The sequence below is a fragment of the Rhineura floridana genome, chromosome 4 (assembly GCF_030035675.1).
Source record: "Rhineura floridana isolate rRhiFlo1 chromosome 4, rRhiFlo1.hap2, whole genome shotgun sequence".
Classification (NCBI taxonomy): domain Eukaryota; kingdom Metazoa; phylum Chordata; class Lepidosauria; order Squamata; family Rhineuridae; genus Rhineura; species Rhineura floridana.
This window is the reverse complement of record NC_084483.1, coordinates 84,984,801-85,005,555: the sequence shown is the minus strand read 5'-3', so window position 1 is coordinate 85,005,555 and position 20,755 is coordinate 84,984,801. Positions and strand designations below refer to the sequence as shown.

General features: G+C 40.4%; 1 protein-coding gene and 1 long non-coding RNA gene across 5 annotated transcripts in view; both read right to left on the bottom strand.

Moving 5' to 3' along the window:
• AFG1L (AFG1 like ATPase) overlaps positions 1–7,667 on the bottom strand; it is a 115,594-nt gene extending 107,927 nt beyond the window's left edge. For all 3 annotated transcript variants that reach the window (XM_061623538.1, XM_061623539.1, XM_061623536.1), the window contains exons 1-2: positions 7,443–7,667; positions 276–499 (exon numbers count right to left, since the gene is read on the bottom strand). In XM_061623538.1, the coding sequence (XP_061479522.1) occupies positions 276–499; positions 7,443–7,554 (336 nt within the window). In that variant the 5' untranslated portion in view covers positions 7,555–7,667. The remainder of the gene's footprint in view (positions 1–275; positions 500–7,442) is intronic.
• A 5,032-nt stretch (positions 7,668–12,699) lies between these two features.
• On the bottom strand, positions 12,700–16,684 carry LOC133383232 (uncharacterized). Of its 2 annotated transcripts, none has more exons than XR_009762219.1 (3): positions 16,525–16,684; positions 13,489–13,589; positions 12,700–13,376 (listed from the first exon to the last, which is right to left on the bottom strand). It is a non-coding gene; the product is annotated as an uncharacterized LOC133383232 (long non-coding RNA). The 2 variants fall into 2 exon arrangements; XR_009762220.1 differs by lacking the exon at positions 16,525–16,684 and adding an exon at positions 14,803–15,837.
• Positions 16,685–20,755: the final 4,071 nt, after the last annotated feature.

Genomic DNA, 20,755 nt, shown 5'->3' with positions numbered 1-20,755 from the left:
CTACTTGTTTTGTAACTGCAAGACCAAGTTCAAAGCCCATGCTCTGCCTCACTGGGTGGTCTTGAGTATTATTATTGTTATTATTATTTATTTAATTTGTATCCCGCCCTTCCTCCCAGCAGGAGCCCAGGGTATGTTATTAGCCCCAGTTTCTTACATGTAAACTGGGATTAGTAAATGATACAATTTACACAATTGTTGCAATCAGGAGTCAGAAAAGAAACCTAAATTCAATGTTAAAGAGTCTACAGTAATGCCTAGCGACAGACTCTCACCTTTGATAAGATATGCTTTGGACTGATACTGTAGCCTTTGAGGCTTTCATGTAGCTTCTGCAGGCACTGCAAAACTTTTCGTTGTTGCTCATCATTGTTCAGCTCCTCTGTTTTGATCAGAAACTCATAATGTTCTAAAGGTCCATTGCAAATTAACAAGGCTTTGGAATTAGCATCCACTAGAGTGCCACAGGCTGCTCTCTCAGCAACCTGAACTGTGTAAGCTATTTAAAAAAGAGAAGGGGGGGGAGGTAAATAATTATTTGTTTTACTGCTAACAGGAAAAATCAAAGACTCAGCCATATTCTTAAATAATACGTTTGAATATACAGAATCAATATACATAATATATCAGAATCATTTTTTTTTTACTATAAGCCTCCTTTAACCTTGGATGAGTCTACTAGACTCTTTAGGATGAAATCCTATACAGACTTACTTGGGAGTCTACATAGACATGCATAGGATAACACTGATGGTTGTTTTGTTATATGTTCTTGGGACATACAGCAGTCAGATGCAAAAGAGGAGAAGGGTCCTACACCTTTAATAGGTATATAGGAATTTCAGCAGGTATAGTCTGCTGACATTTCTTCTTCAACACAATTATTAAAAGTGAGGGAGTCCTCTCCTTTTATGCATCTGGCCACCCTAGACAGAAGTCAAATCTGTAATTGCCTGAGTTATACCTTCTTTCGGCTGTGCTTTCTTGTTCACTGCTCAGTTTTGAAATATTTATGATATCACATATCCTGTGACACCCTACTATTTACATCCTGAAATGCCCAAGAAATAAACTAATAGTAGCATGGTTTGCATGTCACATTTTAAACCGTAGTTAAAAGCAAACTATGGATTAATGCTGGTGCACACTGCTGGTTTGTTCTGCTGCACCACAGAAACAAGCCAGATTCAAGTTTGTCATGACATCCAAATCCAGATGTGTGGTTTGTTTCCCAAACAAACATGGTCAGTAACCTAAGAACAACCGAGGTTACCACTATTTTGAACAAAGCTTAATAGACCATTGGATTTATCCAGTAAGAATGCTCTTAGAAGCCAAGACACATAGTGTGATATCTAGTCAGGACAAACCTTAGGCACTTTGACCACTGAGCGCAATAATAAAACAGCATCCTCTTCACTTCATACAACGTATCTTCCAGCCCCTCCGAATTCATTTCCCCTGGCCTTATGGCTTCAGCAAAATGCTGCCTAGGGAGGCCACTCTATGGATAACCTAATTGTGAGACCCATCCTTTTTAGCCATCAATACCACTCCATCATAAAGGAGCTACAGAAAAGGAACCTAATAGACAAACAATATAAATTATTGGGAGCACTGTACATATCTTTGTCTAAATGTAGATAGATGGCGGAAGCAAGATAGTACTTTGGCTCAGGGATAAAAGGAGGTGCTGCTGTGAAACCTTTCCTGGCAGCAGCAGCAACATTAACAGTGACCAGCAGAGGCTGCAGGCTGGCATCTAGGCTGACAGACTGTTTTCATGATTTTAATATTGGAATGTTTATTGTGTTTGTCATTAATTGATATGTTTTAATTGACTGTTCATGTAATCATACTGAGTTATTTGTTGGATTATGTTTTGAAATGATTTAGTATTTGATTGTTATTGATCTAGTGATTTATATTTTTGTTCTGTTGTGAGCTGCTTTGAGCAGATTTCTATGGAAAAGCAGCATACCATAATAATAATACCACCACCTCCTGGCCCCACTACTTAGGTTCATTTGGTGCAACATTGGAAATTGCCTTCCAGTACACAGAGTCAGACCATTGGTCCATCTAGCTCAGCACTGTCTACAGTGACTGGCAGTAGATCTCAGGGGCTTCAGACAGGAGACTACCAGCCGTATATGGAGGTGCCAGGGGCTTAACCTTGGATGTTCTCCATGTGGTGTAAATCTCCTACATAGAGCTATGACCCTTCCTAAAAGAGCCTGTGCCTATAGGCGCTGTCTACACAACTGCAGACCACTGAATACACAGGATCTGCAATTGGACAATTAAAATATATTCATGCACAGTCTGCAGTTCATTAAGGCTGCAATCCTATGCATAGTTTCCTGGGAGTAAGTAAGAGTGGAACTTGCTGTTATGTACCGTATATTCCGGCGTATAAGACGACTGGGCGTATAAGACGACCCCCAACTTTTCCAGTTAAAATATAGAGTTTGGGATATACTCGCCGTATAAGACTACCCCTGCTTATGACATGCAGGTACTTAGCAGGAAAACTGTCACTTATAAACTTATAAATATTAATATTTGGATTGTCCAGTTGTTTTGTTTTTGTGCCTAGGAATTACCACCAAAAACTGGGGAAAGATGTGAGAAATCTTTTTTTTTAAAGCAACATTAAATGCCTAGACTCTAGTTTCCAACACTATGGAGTATTTATTGATTAAGAGAATTTATATCCTGCCCTTTTGCTGTTAAAAACAGAGCTCAGCACAGCTTACAAATATAGTAAAAACAATAAAAATATTTGGATTGTCCAGTTGTTTTGTTTTTGTGCCTAGGAATTACCACCAAAAACTGGGGAAAGATGTGAGAAATCTTTTTTTTTAAAGCAACATTAAATGCCTAGACTCTAGTTTCCAACACTATGGAGTATTTATTGATTAAGAGAATTTATATCCTGCCCTTTTGCTGTTAATAACAGAGCTCAGCACAGCTTACAAATATAGTAAAAACAATAAAAATAAACAATCAGAGAAAAACAAGCCAAAATGTTAGGAAAAGGAGTCTTTCACACCACATGCTCAGTTCTAAATACTGTAGCAGCAAGTTTTACAAGTTCCTCCAGTATTCCACTGGTGCAGGCACTCAGACATTCGAAGTACTGTATGTTTCTTAGGTTTTATAAAAGCAGAGCTTTGCTTAACTCAAAATTTCTTCTCCCTTTGATAACCACATCTACACAGGTTCCACCTCCATACTCAAAATGAAACTGAGCCTGGAAGTGTACAACAACCCCACACATACCTTGTTAATTCGATTATCAATGCCAGGATGTCTGTCTTATCGACTACTCTCCTGCTCCCCCCCCCACACACACACCGGGCATCATGAAAGACCCAGTCCTGGGCTCAGAAAGAAAATAAATATCTGGTCCTCTTCAAAGTATTGATAAACCTCTTGTTTTAATTGAAATAATAATTATAAATTCTTGTTCTTATCACTAATGGGAGTTAATTATCTTGCATATGCTGCTGTTGCTTCTATGGCTGTAACGGAGTGAGGTTAAAGATAAGTGAAATGCAAATAGGAAAAAAAAATACAGAAGGCAGTAACACTTTCCTAAATGTAATACCATACCAACCACAACAAGATTCCTATAAGGCAAAAAACTAAGCATCTCACAACCAGTCAGGATTCCTAACCAAAAACCAAAAATATGATAAATGAAGAAATATTTATATAAGCATAACTATCAAATATATTTATTATTTACACAAACTGTAAAGATATTTATAGTGCAATCCTAAATTTATTTATTCAGAAGCAAGTCCCAGCGTATTCAATGGGGCTTACTCAAACAGGGACAGAAATGCAACCTCAAGTGATAAGCAACTTCATTCACACAACCCAAAATTCCAAATCATGCCACTTTACACTGTTTTGCAACTGTTTATACTTGTTTTTATGGTTATTGGATTTTAAATGGCTTCATTTCTTGTTGTGAGCTGCCTTGGTTTCCAACCCTACCTCACAGGGGTGTTGGAAAGACTCCATACACACACGCACACACTGCAGATGTATAAATACATACAGCCCATAGAATAGTTTATTGTCAAACCAATTGGTCATTGCAGAAAAATCAGTATTAGTTTTTAAAAAATCAGTATTGGTTTCCTACAGAATAAAAACTGCAATACCTAAGTAAGCCCTGCCTACTTGCTTTAAAATAGGACTGGGGGGGGCAGAAAGAGAACACAAACACAATTCTTTTTTACATTCACTCCAAAGTCCCATTGATTTTCAGCACATTCATAATCATGTCTGCTCAAAAGTAATTCCTACTGAATTCAATAGGATTTACTCTGGACATATGGGATTAGCACTGTTTTTACCCCCAAAAGCAACTATTGGGAAGGTTTTCGAAACACTGCCCAGGATCTGACTCCTACACACAACAGGGGGAAAAACTGAAATGTATATACCTACCCAATTTATGAGATTTTCAGATAAACAGGAGGGGAAACCACCATTTTCTGGCCTCGCAATGAGGTTTTGCAGACACTGCCACCAAACAAACACTTCACTGATTGGCTGAAATCCTGAACAGGCGGGGTTAAAGCTACGAAGTGCTATACAGTAGTTTAAAAAAAGATTTAACCGGGGGGGGGGTGCCTGACGTTTTTATATATATCTCGAGAACCGCACCACCTAGAAACTTAATTTTTTTTTAAATGAAAGCTGAGAATCCGGGCCACCTAAGGGGCTAGCCGGGCGCCGGGTGGCATGCTTAGAATCTGGGTAAAACCCGGCTATCCGGGCAATATGGCAACCCTAATAAGACGACACCCGGCGTATAAGACGACCCCCGACTTTGGAGAAGATTTTCCAGGGTTAAAAAGTCATCTTATACACCGGAATATACGGTACCTTCAAGTCAGCAAGAACATGCAAAGGACTGCAGTGTTAGTTACCAACACCTGGTTCAGGAGGCTACTTGCATAGGTATAATAGCAACAATTTATAATAAGTTATAGGGCCGTATCCTATCCCAGCTTCATTCATTTAAAGAAATGTAAGCTTTACGTTGGTACAGGTAAAATCAGGATGAGCATTAGATGGACCAATAGTTAATTTTCAGGGAAGCACAGAGTACCTGCAGTTGCTGGTATTTTTGCAAAAAATAAAAAAATGCTGCACTAGAATACTAGATTGATTCAACAAGGCACTTCCTACGTACTTAAGCAAGAGTGCATATTCTGAATCACATAAGCAGTTAGGATTGCTTAACACTTAAAGCATAACTTGAGCATGCACACTTGCTCACAAAACTTTACAAATTCTACAAGGTGTAACACATATTGGTATACCCTGGGGATCCTAGTTAAATAAATAAATAAGTGAACTGACCGTTTAAGACTGAAGATAGCCCACTTGAAGCTGGTTTATGGTAGGAATACAAATGGATTAATCAAACTAAAGGTGGTATGCAAGTATATGCTAAAAGCAGCTGTAGGGTGCATACACTAGGGACGGGGGAGAAATTCAGTTTAGTTTGCATTTAAAGGTGAATCAAATCCACACTTTCCAAAACAATGTGAGAAACATAGGCGTACATTTGCAGTCTGCATGTATATAGGTTCTTTCAGAAAAATTTGCATTTATCCAAATTTTTCAATGCAATTCTTCAACCAAACAAGGTTTACAAAAATGCACATTAGGGGAAAGTGTGCAAAAAATGAATATATTCCTGAAAATAACATACAAAGATGTATTATATTAGGAGAAATTGCTTGCAAAAATGTCCACTTTAGTCAAAACCACATAAAAATGTGTTATTAGGAGAAATTCTCACTAAAATACTGAAGAATTTTCATGAGGATTTTTTTTTAAAAAAATGGAAACTGATGCAGAGATGTGGAGAACTTAATTTAAGATTGGAAAAAATGAGAAACTGAGAAAACCAAAACTGACAAATTATTCAATCCTACTGGCAGATGCATTCATGTACCTCAATGTCATATCCATGTTGGTCCTAATTGACCATTGTCACCACAACAGTTCATGAAAACAGCAGCAGGATGCATTTATATTATACGAATTGTTTTTATTTTAATTGATTCCATAAGGGATGTGACCCTTATAGAGCCTGAATATTAAAACAAGCAGATTCCCATGGTATGACCAGGACTTGGCGGGAAAATAGCATTCTTTTCCATTTGTGACATAAGAATAAGTACTGAAATCTTTCTCTGGCAATAGGGGAATGACAAATAAAAACCTTCAGAATTATTTAGTTACAGTAACATGGTGCCACACTCTTTTAAACCTGAACAATACTGAAAATCTGTAACCAAAATCTGTAGTTCTGCATATCTTTCCTTTAAAGAATTCTATCAAAGAATTATTTTCGGCTTGTTAGACTGCATTTTCCAATAGAAGTTGTCCCAGTAAATGTATGCTACTTGACACTTTACTGTGAAGTAAAGCCCACTGGGGGTCAATGGAAGCTGTTTTACAATAACAGGTTTAAATCAGTTTCTCTTAAGTACTATTTACTGTATTTCTAGCAAAGACAACAAAAAGTCTTGTGGCACCCTAAAGACTTAACCAATTTATTATGGCATAAGCCAGTGTGAGTTGGCTTGGGCTGATGGGAGTTGTAGTTCAAAACATCTGGAGGGCACCAGGTTGGGGAGGGCTGCCATAAGCTTTCATGGACTACAATCTACTTTATTGCATGCATTAAGTGTTATAAGTTTACGCTATACAGTTAATTCACTATGGATGAATATAACACACTTTTGATTTAAAGCTTCTAGCTTTATGAAAGTATTCCTATACCACCATATCATAAAATATCAGGGAGTGTACAACAATAAAACATTAAACACCATTAAAAACAATACAAATAATCATTAAAGTTTTGGTTAAGCAATTTAACAGTGGCAATGGCCTGTCAAGATAAAAACATAATAACAATAACAACAATAATACTTTAAAACAGCATGTACAATGTTGCAGGAAAGCTCTAGCATTTTGAGTTCTTTAAACTTAAAAAGGGGACAGCGTGTTAAGTAACTATTCACTGTCTCCATAAAACAACTTGGACGTTTGTTTTTTGAATATCCTTAACTGTCAGAGAATAAACATCACCGTTCCAAAAGGGACAATTTTTTTTTTAAAAAAGTGTGATGTGTAATGTTCGCGGTGAAGCCCACAGTACATCTCCAATACTTTTGCTACTGAGGAAGAGGGAGTGGGGGGGAGAGAAGCCTTCCTAGTCACTGAGGCGCCTCCAAGGTACAGTTGCTCGGCCTCTGGCCCAGTCACGAACCTGCCGAAATGCTAGAGCGGCCCCTTTTTGACAAATTGCTCCTTTAACACGGGGCAAAATAACTCAGTCTGAGCACTGACCCGTCAGCGGCCACCACCGCGCTGTCCCAGATCTGAGTGCCACTAACCTTTCCGCGGGGCGCCGGCTTCAGCCCACCCGGTTAGCAGCAGAGCAGCACGGCGAGCGGCAGCCCTTAGAAGGCAGCGCCCAGTAACCAAGGGCGACACGGGCGTCGCCATCTTGCCGTGACCGAGACTCCCCCTCCCCCTTTTCTTTTTGAAAAATAACTTTATTGAAAAGAGACGGGCAGATACACTGCAACTTCGAGTCCCGCCTTAGCCAAGCTGGTCCCAGTCACCTTGAGCTTGAGTGAGCGTTCCTGGCAAAGACTACACGCTCCAGAATGCAACGCGCCACTACACTGGTTCAGTTAGAAAGTAGGCGGATACCGCCCGGTATTCTGGGAAATGTTGTTTTTAATGTTATACTATTCCGCATCAGAATCGGCAAGGCGTTTGGGCGAACGTGGACAAATGTTCGCCGGGAAGGCAGGACAGGTTGAGTACTGACAATATAATCTCCCTTTGCATAAATCGTGCATGTAATTAACATGTCCTAATCCTGCTTGAACTTTTGTCACTACAATAGTTTAATAATTAACAGCACACGACTCTAAACTCTTAGATGACTTTTACTCAAAATTACATGCAACCCGATCCTATGCGTTTACTCAGAAATAAATCTATGAGACTTACTCCCAAGTATGTATGCAATTTTTTTTGCATCTTTAAATTTGATTAGGCTACAGTTCTATATACACTTATCTCGGGATATGCCCCATTGAACTCAGCGGGAGTAGACTTATACTTTGTTATTGTTACATTGTTTGTTGCTTGCAATGGGTTTCAATTGCTCTGTTGTACTGCCACGAGGGTACGGCTCTTTGCATAGAGGAAGATCTCCAAGTTTTCAAACAGGAGTCTCCCCAACCTTTCCTGCAGATGCCAGGGACTGAACTTTTGCATGTCAAGCATGTGCCGCTACTGACCAATGGTTGTCTGAAACTGTGGCTTTTGAAGAGGCAGAGGAATAAACAGGAAGACAAGACAGTATGTCTTTCACCACCTGAACAAAACAAATTCATCTTTTATGCTGAGGCAGAGGAAGAAATTTTTGTAGCAGGAACAAGCAAGAGGAGGCTGTTCGTAAACCAGGCCTTAAAAACATAAGAAGAGCCTGCTGGATCAGGCCAATGGTCCATCTAGTCCAGCAACCTGTTCTCACAGTGGCCGATCAGTTGCCTATGAGAAGCCTGCAAGCAGGACTGGGTGCAACAGCACTCTCCCCTTCTGCGGTTTCTAGTAACTAGTATTTGGAAGCATTCTGCCTTAGACTATGGCTAGTAGCCATTGATGGCCTTATCCTCCATAAATTTGTCTAACCCTCTTTTAAAGCTACCCAAATTGGTGACCATCACTGTCTCTTGTGGGTGTGACTTCCATATGCGCTTTGTGAAGAAGTCCTTTCTTTTGTCTGTCGTGAATCTTCCAGCATTCAGCTTCATTGGATGTCCATGAGTTCTAGTGTTATGACAGAGGAAGAAAAACTTCTCTCTATTCACTTTCTCCATGCTATGTGTAATTTTGTACACTTCTATCATGTTACCTCTTGCCTTTTCTCTAAACTAAAAAGCCTCAAAAGATGCAACCTTTCCTTACAGGGGAGTCACTCCATCCCCTTGATCATTTTGTTTACCCTTTTCTGAACCCTTTCCAACTCTAGAATATCCTTTTTGAGGTGAGATGACCAGAACGGTACACAATATTCCAAATGTGGCTATATCATAGATTTGTATAATGGCATTATGATATTGGCAGTTTTATTTTCAATACCTTTTCTAATGATCCCTAGCATGGAATTTGCCTTTTTCACAGCCACCACACACACATCTTCATCGAACTATCAGCTACAACTCCAAGATCTCATTCCTGGTCAGACACTGCCAGTTCAGGCTCCATGTTTACATGTGAAATTAAGATTTTTTGCCCCAATATGCGTAACTTTACACTTGTGTACATTGAACTGAATTTGCCATTTTACCCATTCACTCCATTTGGGGAGGTCCCTCTAGAGGTCTTCACAATCCCTTTTTGTTTTAGCAGCCCTGAACAACCTAGTAAATCAGCAGCAAACTTGGCCACCTCACTGTTCACCCCTAACTCTAGATCATTTATGAACAAGTTAAAAACCGTAGGTCCCAATACCGATCCAGGGGGGCTCCACTTTCTACATCCCTCCATTGGGAGAACTGTATATTTATTCCTATTCTCTGCTTCCTGTTTCCTAGCCAGTTCTGATCCACTAAGCTTACTCAGGAGGCTTTTGATGAGGTACCGTGTAAAAAGCTTTTTGAAATTACCCTTACCCTTGCAGAAGCCATACTGGTTGTGCTTCAACAAGGCTCACTCTTCTAGTTATTTTATCTTTAACAATACTTTCTACTAGTTTTCTCAGGATAGACGTTAAGCCCATAATTTCTGGGATCCCTTTTTAAAGATTGGGGTTATATTGGCCACTTTCCAGTCCTCAGGTATGGAGGTGGATCTCAGGGACAAGTTACATATTTTTAATCTTTGCCCTACAGTCAACAGTTTTTCCTGTCTTCTGCCACTCTGAATAAATTACATGTAGAATATATTAATACCTCTTAAAAATTCATTAAATCATTTTACATCACAGTTTAAAATGTTATTATATTGCATATGGACAAATGTATAGGGATGACAGCAGCATTATTATGTTTTCCTTATTTGATTCAAGAAGTCCCCCTCACACCCCCCCAAGAACTGACCAATGCCTTAGATCTCAGCAAATGCTTGTTGCGTCACACATCCACACCATACATGTAAAGCACTTGTATAACAGTGTTACAGTCTTGGCTTCCCCCAAACAATCCTGGGAACTACAGCTTGTTAAGGGTGCTGAGTTGTTAGGAGACACCTCACAGAGCTACAATTCCCAGCACCCTTAACAAGCTACAGTTCCCAGGATTCTTTGGAGACATACTTTTCATGTGGGTATGGGGTGGATGTGACCTCAGAAATACAGCTGTAACTATACCAAAAAAGGAACTGACAAACTGTTGAGCAAAGAGATGCTCAACCATCGCATTGCTATCTCCATTTACCAATCTGTAAAACAAGGCTTTAACTTTTTGTTTTCTTTTGATCAATTTGCAATGAGTTCCTTGTCCACTTCCATGGTCCACTTTTCTTTGCAACTGCAAAGTGAAAGGAGCTCTCCTACATATGCTGATCTCAGAAAATGTACTGAAAGCCCTTATAGTTGAGACCATACTAACAAATACCCATCAGATATCTATATCTGTATCTATATCTATCTGTCTAATTTTAGATTAGCAGGTTATCCACCACGACAATGCACTGCCTTTCCATGAATCTTCCTTCCTTTCCACTATGGAGACATTGCACTGTCCCTTTCCAGTGCATTACCATTTGCATGTGCATTCTCTACTTCGCATGATATGGTAATGGGATGTTGCCTCACTGTCACTAGATTAAGAGAAAAACCATAAACCTGTGGCACCTTGATAAAACAACAACAAAGTGTACCATAAACTTTCATGAGCTAGTATCCAGTTCATGAGATGCAAGATGCTTATGCTACTCTAGATGTGTTAACATAAGAAGGGGCTTGCTGGATCAAGCCAATGGTCCATCTAGTCAAGCATCCTGTTCTCACAGTGGCTACCCAGGTGCCTATGGGAAGCCTGAAAGCAGGACCTGAGTGCAACAGCATTCACTTCAGATTCCTATCAATTGGCATTTAAAGGCAAACTGCCTCCAACTGTGGAAGCAGAACAGAGGTTGTGACTAGTAGCCATTGATAGCCTAAACCTGTGTGAATTTGTCTAATCCTCTTTTAAAGCTATCCAAGTTGGTAGTCATCACTACTTCTTGTGGGAGCAAATTTCATAGTGTAATTATGCATTGTTTGAAGAAGTACTTTCTTTTGTCTGTCGAACAGGCTTGTAGCCCGCCTAAATGTTTGTGGGTGGTCACCAAAATTGTAATAATATTTTCTGTAAAAAATTTGAGGGGCAGAAAAAATTAGGGGCACCCCAGCCCTCCCCCCAGCTATGGTCCTGAATCTTCCTACACTCAGCTTCATATCCCCAAGTTCTAGAAAGAGAGAAAAGCTTTTCTCTGTCCACTTTCTTCACACCATGCATAATTTTATATACTTCTATCATGTCTTTTTTTCTCTAAACTGAAAAGCCCCAAATGTTGTAATCTTTCCTCATAGGAATCTTTCCTCCATCCCCTTGGTTGCCCTTTTCTGAACGATTTCCAACTCTACAATATCCTTCTTGAGATAACGTGACCAGGATTGTACACAGTATTCCAAGTGTGGTCGCACCAAAGATTTTTTTAAAAAAGTATTTATTTTTAAGTGTCCAATTTAACAAAAAGAGACAGAGAAAACAAAGACATTTTTTAAGACAGAGGAAAGCCCACAGTGCCAATACATACTGTCAACTCAAACTGAAACTACAACAGAATCAGTACTTCTATCATAGGATTCTGTTGCTTTCAGTTGTATTCAGTGTAGCACTAAGTAGTTCCGTCAGCACTATGGACTTTTCCCTTCCTCTCCTCCCCACACCCACCCACCCCCTACATCTGTTCTAAGGGTTCCCCCAACCCTCCCAATCAGATCTGGGAAGGGCACAGGGTTTGTGCAGGGGAGGAGATGGGGGAAGTCCTATTGCGCTAGCGGTAATCCTTGCACTGACGGGACAGGTTAGTTGAATATCGCTTTTTAGCTGCAACAGACTAACACAACTACCTCTCTGGAAGTTGGTACCATCGATTGGGAGAGTGCTAGTATACTGCTTTTTCTTTCTGGAAAGACCCTTAATCTCAGGGGTATTGTATGGAAAGAAAAAGGTTCATCTTTGCTCTGTATTGTTCATATATTTCGTTTGACTGTTCACAAATAGTATTTGAGTGTCATTTCTTATTTTAAAAGAAAATAATGCCCTTAATGCAATAAATGTATTTTAATTGTGTCAAACATTTTTACAGAATTCTATGGGCATGATTCCAAAATTAAGCTCAGTTATGTCACATTGACTTCATTAGGGTGAGTTAAGCATGTGTTTAACTCTTCCGTTGAAATCAATGGAGCATAAATGTGCTTAATCTTATGAATTTTGCTATTTCCTTTCTTTTTGATGGAGTATTTATTTACTTGACAAAGAGAAGAAAAACTGTATGATTGAACACATTAAAATATAAAGATCTTCTTTTAAAGTGTCAGGATTGTTCCCTGTGAGACCACAAAGCATTAAAAATGTTGTGCTTTATGTTTGTAATTTAATAATGATATCAAATAACTTCTTATAAATTTTTAGAATAAATTTTGTTTTCTCTGTCCTTTTTGGAGCTTTTATGGGTTTCTCCTCGCTCTAGGTTGTTAAATGCATCAACACCTGGGCCCATTTAACAAAGAATTCCAGTGTACATCACTATGAACTGAACAGCAGACATCTCAAAAAGGCATTCCAATTGTTAGAAGCAATATTTTTAGAAACTCAAACAAGGAAATAAACAACTTCAGTAAAAGTGATTTAAATAACAAATAACTTCTCTTTATAAACAGCTTAGCTCCTTGAGAACAATGAATAAACAAGGAGACAAGAGTCTTTTCCCCCTCTTTGCATTATTAACTCTCATCACGATATGAATGGGTGAAATGTCAGGAATAATTGGAGAAAATCACAGCGTACTCTTCGGCAAAAACATCTGATTTATTTAAATTGTCACTACTCATTCTTAATAAATCCTCTCTTTAACCTTTTGATCTGCAATCCAGCAGGCTAAAAACTGTACATTTGTGTGTGATGAACATTTTCTGTCTTCTCACACGGTATCAACAAAAGTACATATTGTATGCTGAATGAAGAGCAAACACTGCATCCTGTATCTTCTCTCTCAGGAGTTGAAGTGACCCTGGGACATGGCTCCAATCACAGTATCTGGGAATTCACATGAAACAAGATTTGTGCTAAATATAACTATGAAGATTCTTTCAGTAAAGAGTATGTTGAGAATATGTGTGCAGCCTTGTCTGCATTTCTTTTAATTTACCTTCTCCATAATGCAGGTCTATCTTTTCAGTTGCAAACAGCAGGGTTTTAATTGTGCATCTGTGAAACACATAGAAGCATGCCCATTCCATGTGTATGATTCTAGCACCATGCAAAAAAAGGAAAAAGGAAATATTGTTAAGGGAACAGTCAAATTTCAAATGTGGGTCAGATTTGTTCTTGATGCCATACCAAAGTATGAAGTGCACAACTGGGCTGGTGAACAGAAGTGCATATGTTTAAGTATTGCTACTCTATGGGCCATGTGATATTGTCAGGCAAACTAGTTCTCTCTTTCCAAGTATTTCATAATCTGTTACTTGAACAAAAGGTGGTTTGTTTTGTCCATTATGTCCATGAAGGACCCATCAGTCTATTCTTTACCTAAAAATCCTTGTGGATGATACCTTCAACTGTCCCTTGCTATCAGCAGGTTAAAGACTAGGAGATCTCTAGCAGACCTCATTATTATCATTAACAACAACAATAACTTAAATTCTTATCAGGCACTTCCTCCCAAAATAATCCCAATGACTTTATGGATCATTGGCTGCTTCCAGAGTGTCACTCTTTTGCAGGTGGGATTCAGTTGCATACCAGCAATTTTAGGTTATGCAATTACTGTAGAGTGGATTTGTTCTTGCCCAACAAATCTGGTTCCCCTCACACACAAAAATTGGACTTTTGGCATTAAGTAAAGTGACCACAAAATGCACTACAAAGTGTGGTAAGAATTGTTTGATGTGACCTCATATAACCCCTGTGCAAACAAATCAGAATTAATGCTTAATAAGTACCAAATGCTACTATAACCTCCCTGCAAATTTTGTGCAAACAAATCAGGATAAATGCTCAATAAACAGGTTGTCTGAAATGACCATAGAGCACTACAGAAACACCGCTTTGGGGCTAGTGTTGCCTGTCTATGTGCCTACTTGCTTTCTAACTGCTTAGCCTGTATTTTTATAAGCAAACATATTCATACCATGAGTTTGCAGTGCATTTTCCTTATCAGCAAATTGTGAGAATGGTTTACTAAACAATAGCTAACCCTCATACATTGGTAGCATATGCTGGGAAAGAGACTGACTTGTAAGTGTAGTTGCTTTTGAGCATGGCTCAGAAACTTCAGCTGGTACAATATTTTGGCCACCCAGCTACTGTCAGATGCCAGGTAGACAGAACATATTACACCTATACTCTACCGGTTGTACTAGTTACTAGCACGTTTTTGGGCCCAATTCAAAGTACAGGTTATGACCTTCAAAGCCTTGAACAGTTTGGGACTGGGTTGTCTGCACCCATATCAACCTACCTTTTAACTGTTTTTAGAATGCTTTTCTTTTCTTGTTTAATTGTTTGGTTATATTTGCCACTCTGAGCTCCTTCAGAACGTAAAATAATATCTGTACCCCAAGTTCAGCGCCAGAAAGTCTGGTTAGGCAATTGTGAAGGCAATTAGGTTGCTGGGCACCCATAATAGAAACTTCTCAGTGACAGTCCCACAGCTGTAGAAGTTGATCCTTTTTCACACATGTCATCCCTTAAAATGTTTAAAAGAGCCTTGAAGACCTATTTATTTTCTGTGGCCTGTAGCAGTTAATGTATATCTAAGGTTATAAAATGGGGTCTGTATGCTGGGGGCCTAATTAATTTTACTGATTCTTTAGTATGTGTGCGTATGTGTGGTTGATTCTAGCTGTTGGCAAAGCCATGAAATGGATACTGTATGTGTTTCTATGTATATATTGTTTGTTGTATTGACCTGTAAGCCGCAACATACTCTATATGGGGCTACCTTTGAAAAGTGTTTGGAAACCACAGCTGTTGTACACTGCTGCTGCCAGGCAGTGTGTATGTGTGTGCTGTTATTCATAGCATGTGACTCTGCCGTTGTCTAGCTGTATTGGTCCCAGTGTGTTTCCATTCCAAGCCCAATTCAGAGTGCTAGGAATCACCTTTAAAGCCAATGGCCAGGGATGATGGGAGTTACAGTTCAGCAACATCTTTAGGGCCAAAGGTTCTTCACACCTGCCTTAAACATTTTGGGCCTGCAGTACATACAGGACTGCATACAGCAGCAGCAGCAGCCTGATCACCCACTGAGCTGCTGAGAAGGCCTTGTTCCGTGTCCCACCACAGTATGATTGGTGGTTATATGGAAGAAGGCTTTCTATAGTCACAGCACTCCTTCCCCTGGAATGTTGTGATCCACAGAAATGCCCACCACCAAGGAGGAGCAACAGTTCAAGCAAGGAAAGATCAGAAGTTCCAAAGGCAATAGCAACTTGGAAAAATCTAAGGTGTTCAAGACAACAGATAGCACTCCTACAGCTAATGCCAAACATCCATGTTGTCCCAGCAAGGTCCTAGAGCAAGTGGATGAGTTTTATGGAAGCCCCACCTCCTGCCTTCTGGCCATTTAAAGGGCCAGAATCATGGGAGGCCTGTCTTGTCTCTCTCCACTTCACTTTTCAGAAGTTAGTGAATATTGCCTTGTTTAGTCAGGTCCTCTATATAGAGTGATTTTATAACCCAAATCAATTTGTAGTTTACCTGGCTCTTTCTGGTTTTGCTACTTGTTTTTTTGAAAAAAATATAGTTACTCTTTTATTGTATTTTAATTTTTTTTATTTGTACACTGCTTTGAAGTCTTTGCCAAAAAGCACAAACTTAACAATAAATAAACAGGTACACGTCCATATATTTTTATATCATTGTTTAGTTTCACATTAAAGGTTTCATAGTGGAAATATGTACAGCAATCTTCTAAATTGCTAAGATTTCAGATATCTATTGAAGTTTGTTTTCAAACCAACTACCTTACTTTAAAAGGTCCTGCAAAGACCCTGGACATAGAAGAACATACAGAAAGGTATCCAGCCATAATATGTATAAAAGCTAAGTATTATTATTAGAATAAGAGGTTATATTTAAATATTTCTTTTTCATTCAGAAATAAACAAATGTATCTTATCTCCCAGTCTCACTGATTAAAATTTGCCCCATTGATTTAATTGACTGGGGCTGCACTTACCTGGGATTAAGCTCCAGTGAACTCACTGGGATATACTTCTGAGTAGACATGTAAAGGATTCTGTTGTACAGCTTTTACTGATTAATCTATTGAATTAAAGCTTGCCACTCAACCGAATATGCTGTCACTGTTATCACTAGACATACAGTACCAGCATAATATTATGGGTAGTCTGGCAAAAGATAACATCAACTTCCATCGCTTCTTGGAAGCCACACCTACAAGCTCTTATCTGAATCCCAAATTAACAGGCGCTGTGATGGAAGAAAGACACTCCAGATGTTCAAAGACATTCCTATCCAATCAGCTGTAAGGGTAGAGCACAACAGTTCCAGTTAATGCATGATGTTAGAGAGATTTAGGGTCTAGGACTAGACACAGGCTACTGAAACAAATTTGAGGATTTGAAACCAGACAGCCTGTCTTGTGAAGTGTAGCGGTTTTTGCTTTTCTAGCTGATTACCCTGGCTACATGAATCTAAATGGAGAGCATGCTGTTATTCCAGTGTGGATTTATCTGTAAGACAGGCAACTTCTGTTTTACAGTTCGGCACAAGAAGGTGTTGGGAGAAATACCTTTACATAAAGCCATCCCTCCATCATCAAATGAAGATATAGAGCAGCAGTGAGAAATATTTTTCAGCCGGCATTCCCTCATGTGGATCCTTTGGGGGGCACATGTCAGTTTTGAGAGACTAGAAGCAAAAGTGGACAGTCATGGCTGTGACTCTTAACTTTGTACAGTAGGCTACATTTAAGCAATGCAAGTCAGAGATTTTGACCCACTCACCCGACACACGCACACATCTTTCCATCATCCAGGTATGCATGAGGCATTATCACAGTTCGAGGCATTATCACAGTTTCCAGCCAGGCAAGAGCATGCGAGGGGAACACAGAACAGGATCTGTGAAGGATGTTCCCCGGGGAATGGGCATGGCCTAAGGGGCTCCCAGGGACAGAGAGGCCTGGAGGGCAGCATTTTGCTTTGTGTCTGAAGTTCCCCAACCCTGATCTAGCAATAAATTAAGTTTCTTGAACTTGGAGTAAATCTTTACATCTATGAAGCCATTGTTCCTATATGAACCTATGTTGTTTTTCTTTATTTTAATTTAGTAATTTCAGACATAATTTCTGTATTCAAACTATAGTTTCAAATGCAGGATTCAGGAAAGTGTATTTTTTGTTTTCCAAGGAAGTATTGCACAGTTGGTTGAACTGTGTCTCTGAATCATTTAAAAGTCTCTGACTCGTTTAAGTCTCTGAATCGGTGTTTCTCAAAATTCTGATGAAAGATTTTCAATTGACTGTTCCTCAGAATCTGCAACATGTGTTTAAACTCCTTTAGAGGGGAACATGACTAAGCTGTTTTTTCTTAAAGCCAAGTAATTGAGGGCCACTTTACACAATGATTTTTAATAAAGTACAATCAGTATAACTTTTACAAGCAATTTTTGGCAGAATTAACTGTTCTTACAAATGTACCATGGGTGACATTGAAGAAATGAACTTACCCTTCCTCTCTTCCCTCTGATGCCCCAATACCTTCAAATCTACTCTAGAGGGTCTCCCATGCCAGATTTTTGGCATGATGAGCTACAGTGGCGGGAGGATCCTGCCACACAAGCTTAAGGAAGAGCCTGCTGGATCAGGCCAATAGCCCACCTAGTCCAGCATCCTGTTCCTCACAGTGGCCAACCAGTTGCCCGTGGGAAGCCTGCAAGCAGGACATGAGTGGAACAGCACTTTCCCCTCTTGCAGTTTCAATACCTGTTGGTTTCTTGTCCAGAACCAGCCCATTATCATGTGCCACCAAACATTGCTGCTCTTTCAGATATTTCTCTAGTGACTTCAAGGTTACTGATATGAGTACTGATGATAACACAGATGACTGGGTGGCCACATATTGGTGACATATAACAACATACTAGCCTTGTAAAATAGAATGAGATGTCATTATGGTGTCACCATATCTTCTGCTATCCTTGTGTCTAGTGGAACAGCTGCAGCACGAGGGGACTGAGGAAGACTTGCCCTGGGAGTATCTGGCATCTGGGTGCTTGCTACTAGCCCCTTTGGGCTGCTGTCTGTCCAGACAGCTGAAGTCCCTGGTAAGTGCTGCAAGGACTGGAACCCCTTGCCTGGCCCTTGCCCCAGAGAGAGGCTGCAGTTAATCTCGCAGCCCCTCGCAACAGCTGCTGGCTGGGCCAGGAGGCATAAAAGCCCAGCTGCCCTTGGGGAGCCCCTTAGGGAGTCCCGAGGGCGCTACCCCACTTCTATTACTTTTTCTTGTTTTTTTATATTTTTTCTTTTTGTTTTCTGTTAAACCAGTCTAGAGGAGATTGGTAGTGGGGAGAGCGTGTGGTGCATGTGTAGTTCCTGCACAGGGTAGGAGCCTGTACAGTGAACTGAATGAGAGGAGAAAGTCGCCAGATGCCGTCAGAGTGAGAGTCTGTTACTGGCAGAAGGCTGGCCCTCCCTGGGTGTTAGACAGGAGGGGGAGTAGATGGGTGTGATGTGTCCTTCCCTGGCTCTCCCTGTCAGGTTCCTACCTGCGCGTGGCTACTGCCTGTCACTAGGCACCACCAGGGACTCCACCAGTCCGGACCGCACTCTCTTATGGTTTACCTATCCGCTCTAGCACAGATCTCAACAGATCCCCCTGCTAGGCAACCACCTGTCACGTCCTAATACTAGTATTCCCAGAGACTCTGAATACTGGTATTGTTATTCTCTTCACCGCTGCCACCATTTGTTACAGTTCCCCTTCAGCCTTGGTCATTACCTTACCCTCCCTTCTGGTCTGTGAAACCCCAGCCAAGGATCAGGCCTTTGGTAAACCAAATTAAGTATTTATTAAAGATAACAAAGCTAACAAGATTAACAAGATTTCTTCTTAAGGCACATAAGCATATGGTTTTACTCAATACTAATCCGAACTCCACCTCCCTCCTTCTTCACGCTCTCCTGGCAAACAACTCTCTCAAACCCCACCAAGCAATCCACTCTTTCTCTTCTCCCCCCCAGATTGCACTCTCACTCTTCCTTTTATACATTCAGCCATTTTAAACACTCAGCCAATCATCTCGCATTCTACTGCCCATTCACTCCCCCTCTTTCACTCCACTTACCATGTATCTTCTAAAACAACAACACTTACCATATATACATTAATATAGGAACATCACATTTCCCCCCCCTTAAACAACAGCAGAGTATTATTCCTGTTCCAGGATTTATACGTCGCGTTAACAAATAAAAGTCTCTATGGGGAAAATGTCTTTCTTTGTTCCTCTGTCTGGTCACGTCACTGCAGTCCCAGCCACTTGCCTGGAAAGTCCATCGGCCAGTACCTTGTCCTTGCCTTTTATGAACTGGAAGTCCACTTGATAGTCCTGTAGGGCCCAGGACCACCTCTGCAGCATAGTGTTATGGTTTTTCATAGTCTGCAACCATAACAAGGCCCGATGATCCGTAGTCACTGTGAATCTTCATCCCCACACGTATGGGAGCAACTTGTTCAGTCCCCACACGACCGCTAGGCACTCCTTCTGGACCGACGAATAGTTTTTCTCCCTCGGCGTCAGCTTGCGACTCAGGTATGCCACTGGATGTCTGGTGCCTTCGCTCTCCTGTAGCAAGACGACTCCCAGCGCCAGGTCCGATGCATCTGTAGCCACGATGAATGGTTTCTCATAGTCTGGTGCTATTAATATGGGTCCTTGGCACAAGGCTTGCTTCAGTAGATCAAAAGCCTTCTGACATTCATCCGTCCATACCACACGCTCAGAACACTTCTTCTTTGTTAATTCATGCAAGGGGGTTGCTATTTCCCCAAAATTTCTCACAAACTTCCTATAAAATCCAGCCACACCCAGAAATGCCCTTACTTGTTTTTTGGTTAAGGGGATCGGCCACGCTTGTATTGCCTCCACCTTGCTCCATAAGGGGGTGATTTTCCCACTCCCCACCTTATGTCCTAAATAGATTACTTCCTTTAGTCCAAACTGGCATTTCTTAGCTTTTATTGTGAGGCCTGCTTTTCTTAAGGCCTCCAATACTGTTGTCAGGTGTTGGACATGCTCAGGCACCGACTTGCTAAAAATGGCCACGTCATCGATATAGGCCACTGCAAAATCTGACATGCCTCGCAACACAGTATTGATTAGCCTCTGAAACGAACTTGGTGAGTTCCTTAGTCCCATGGGTAAGGTCACAAACTCATATAACC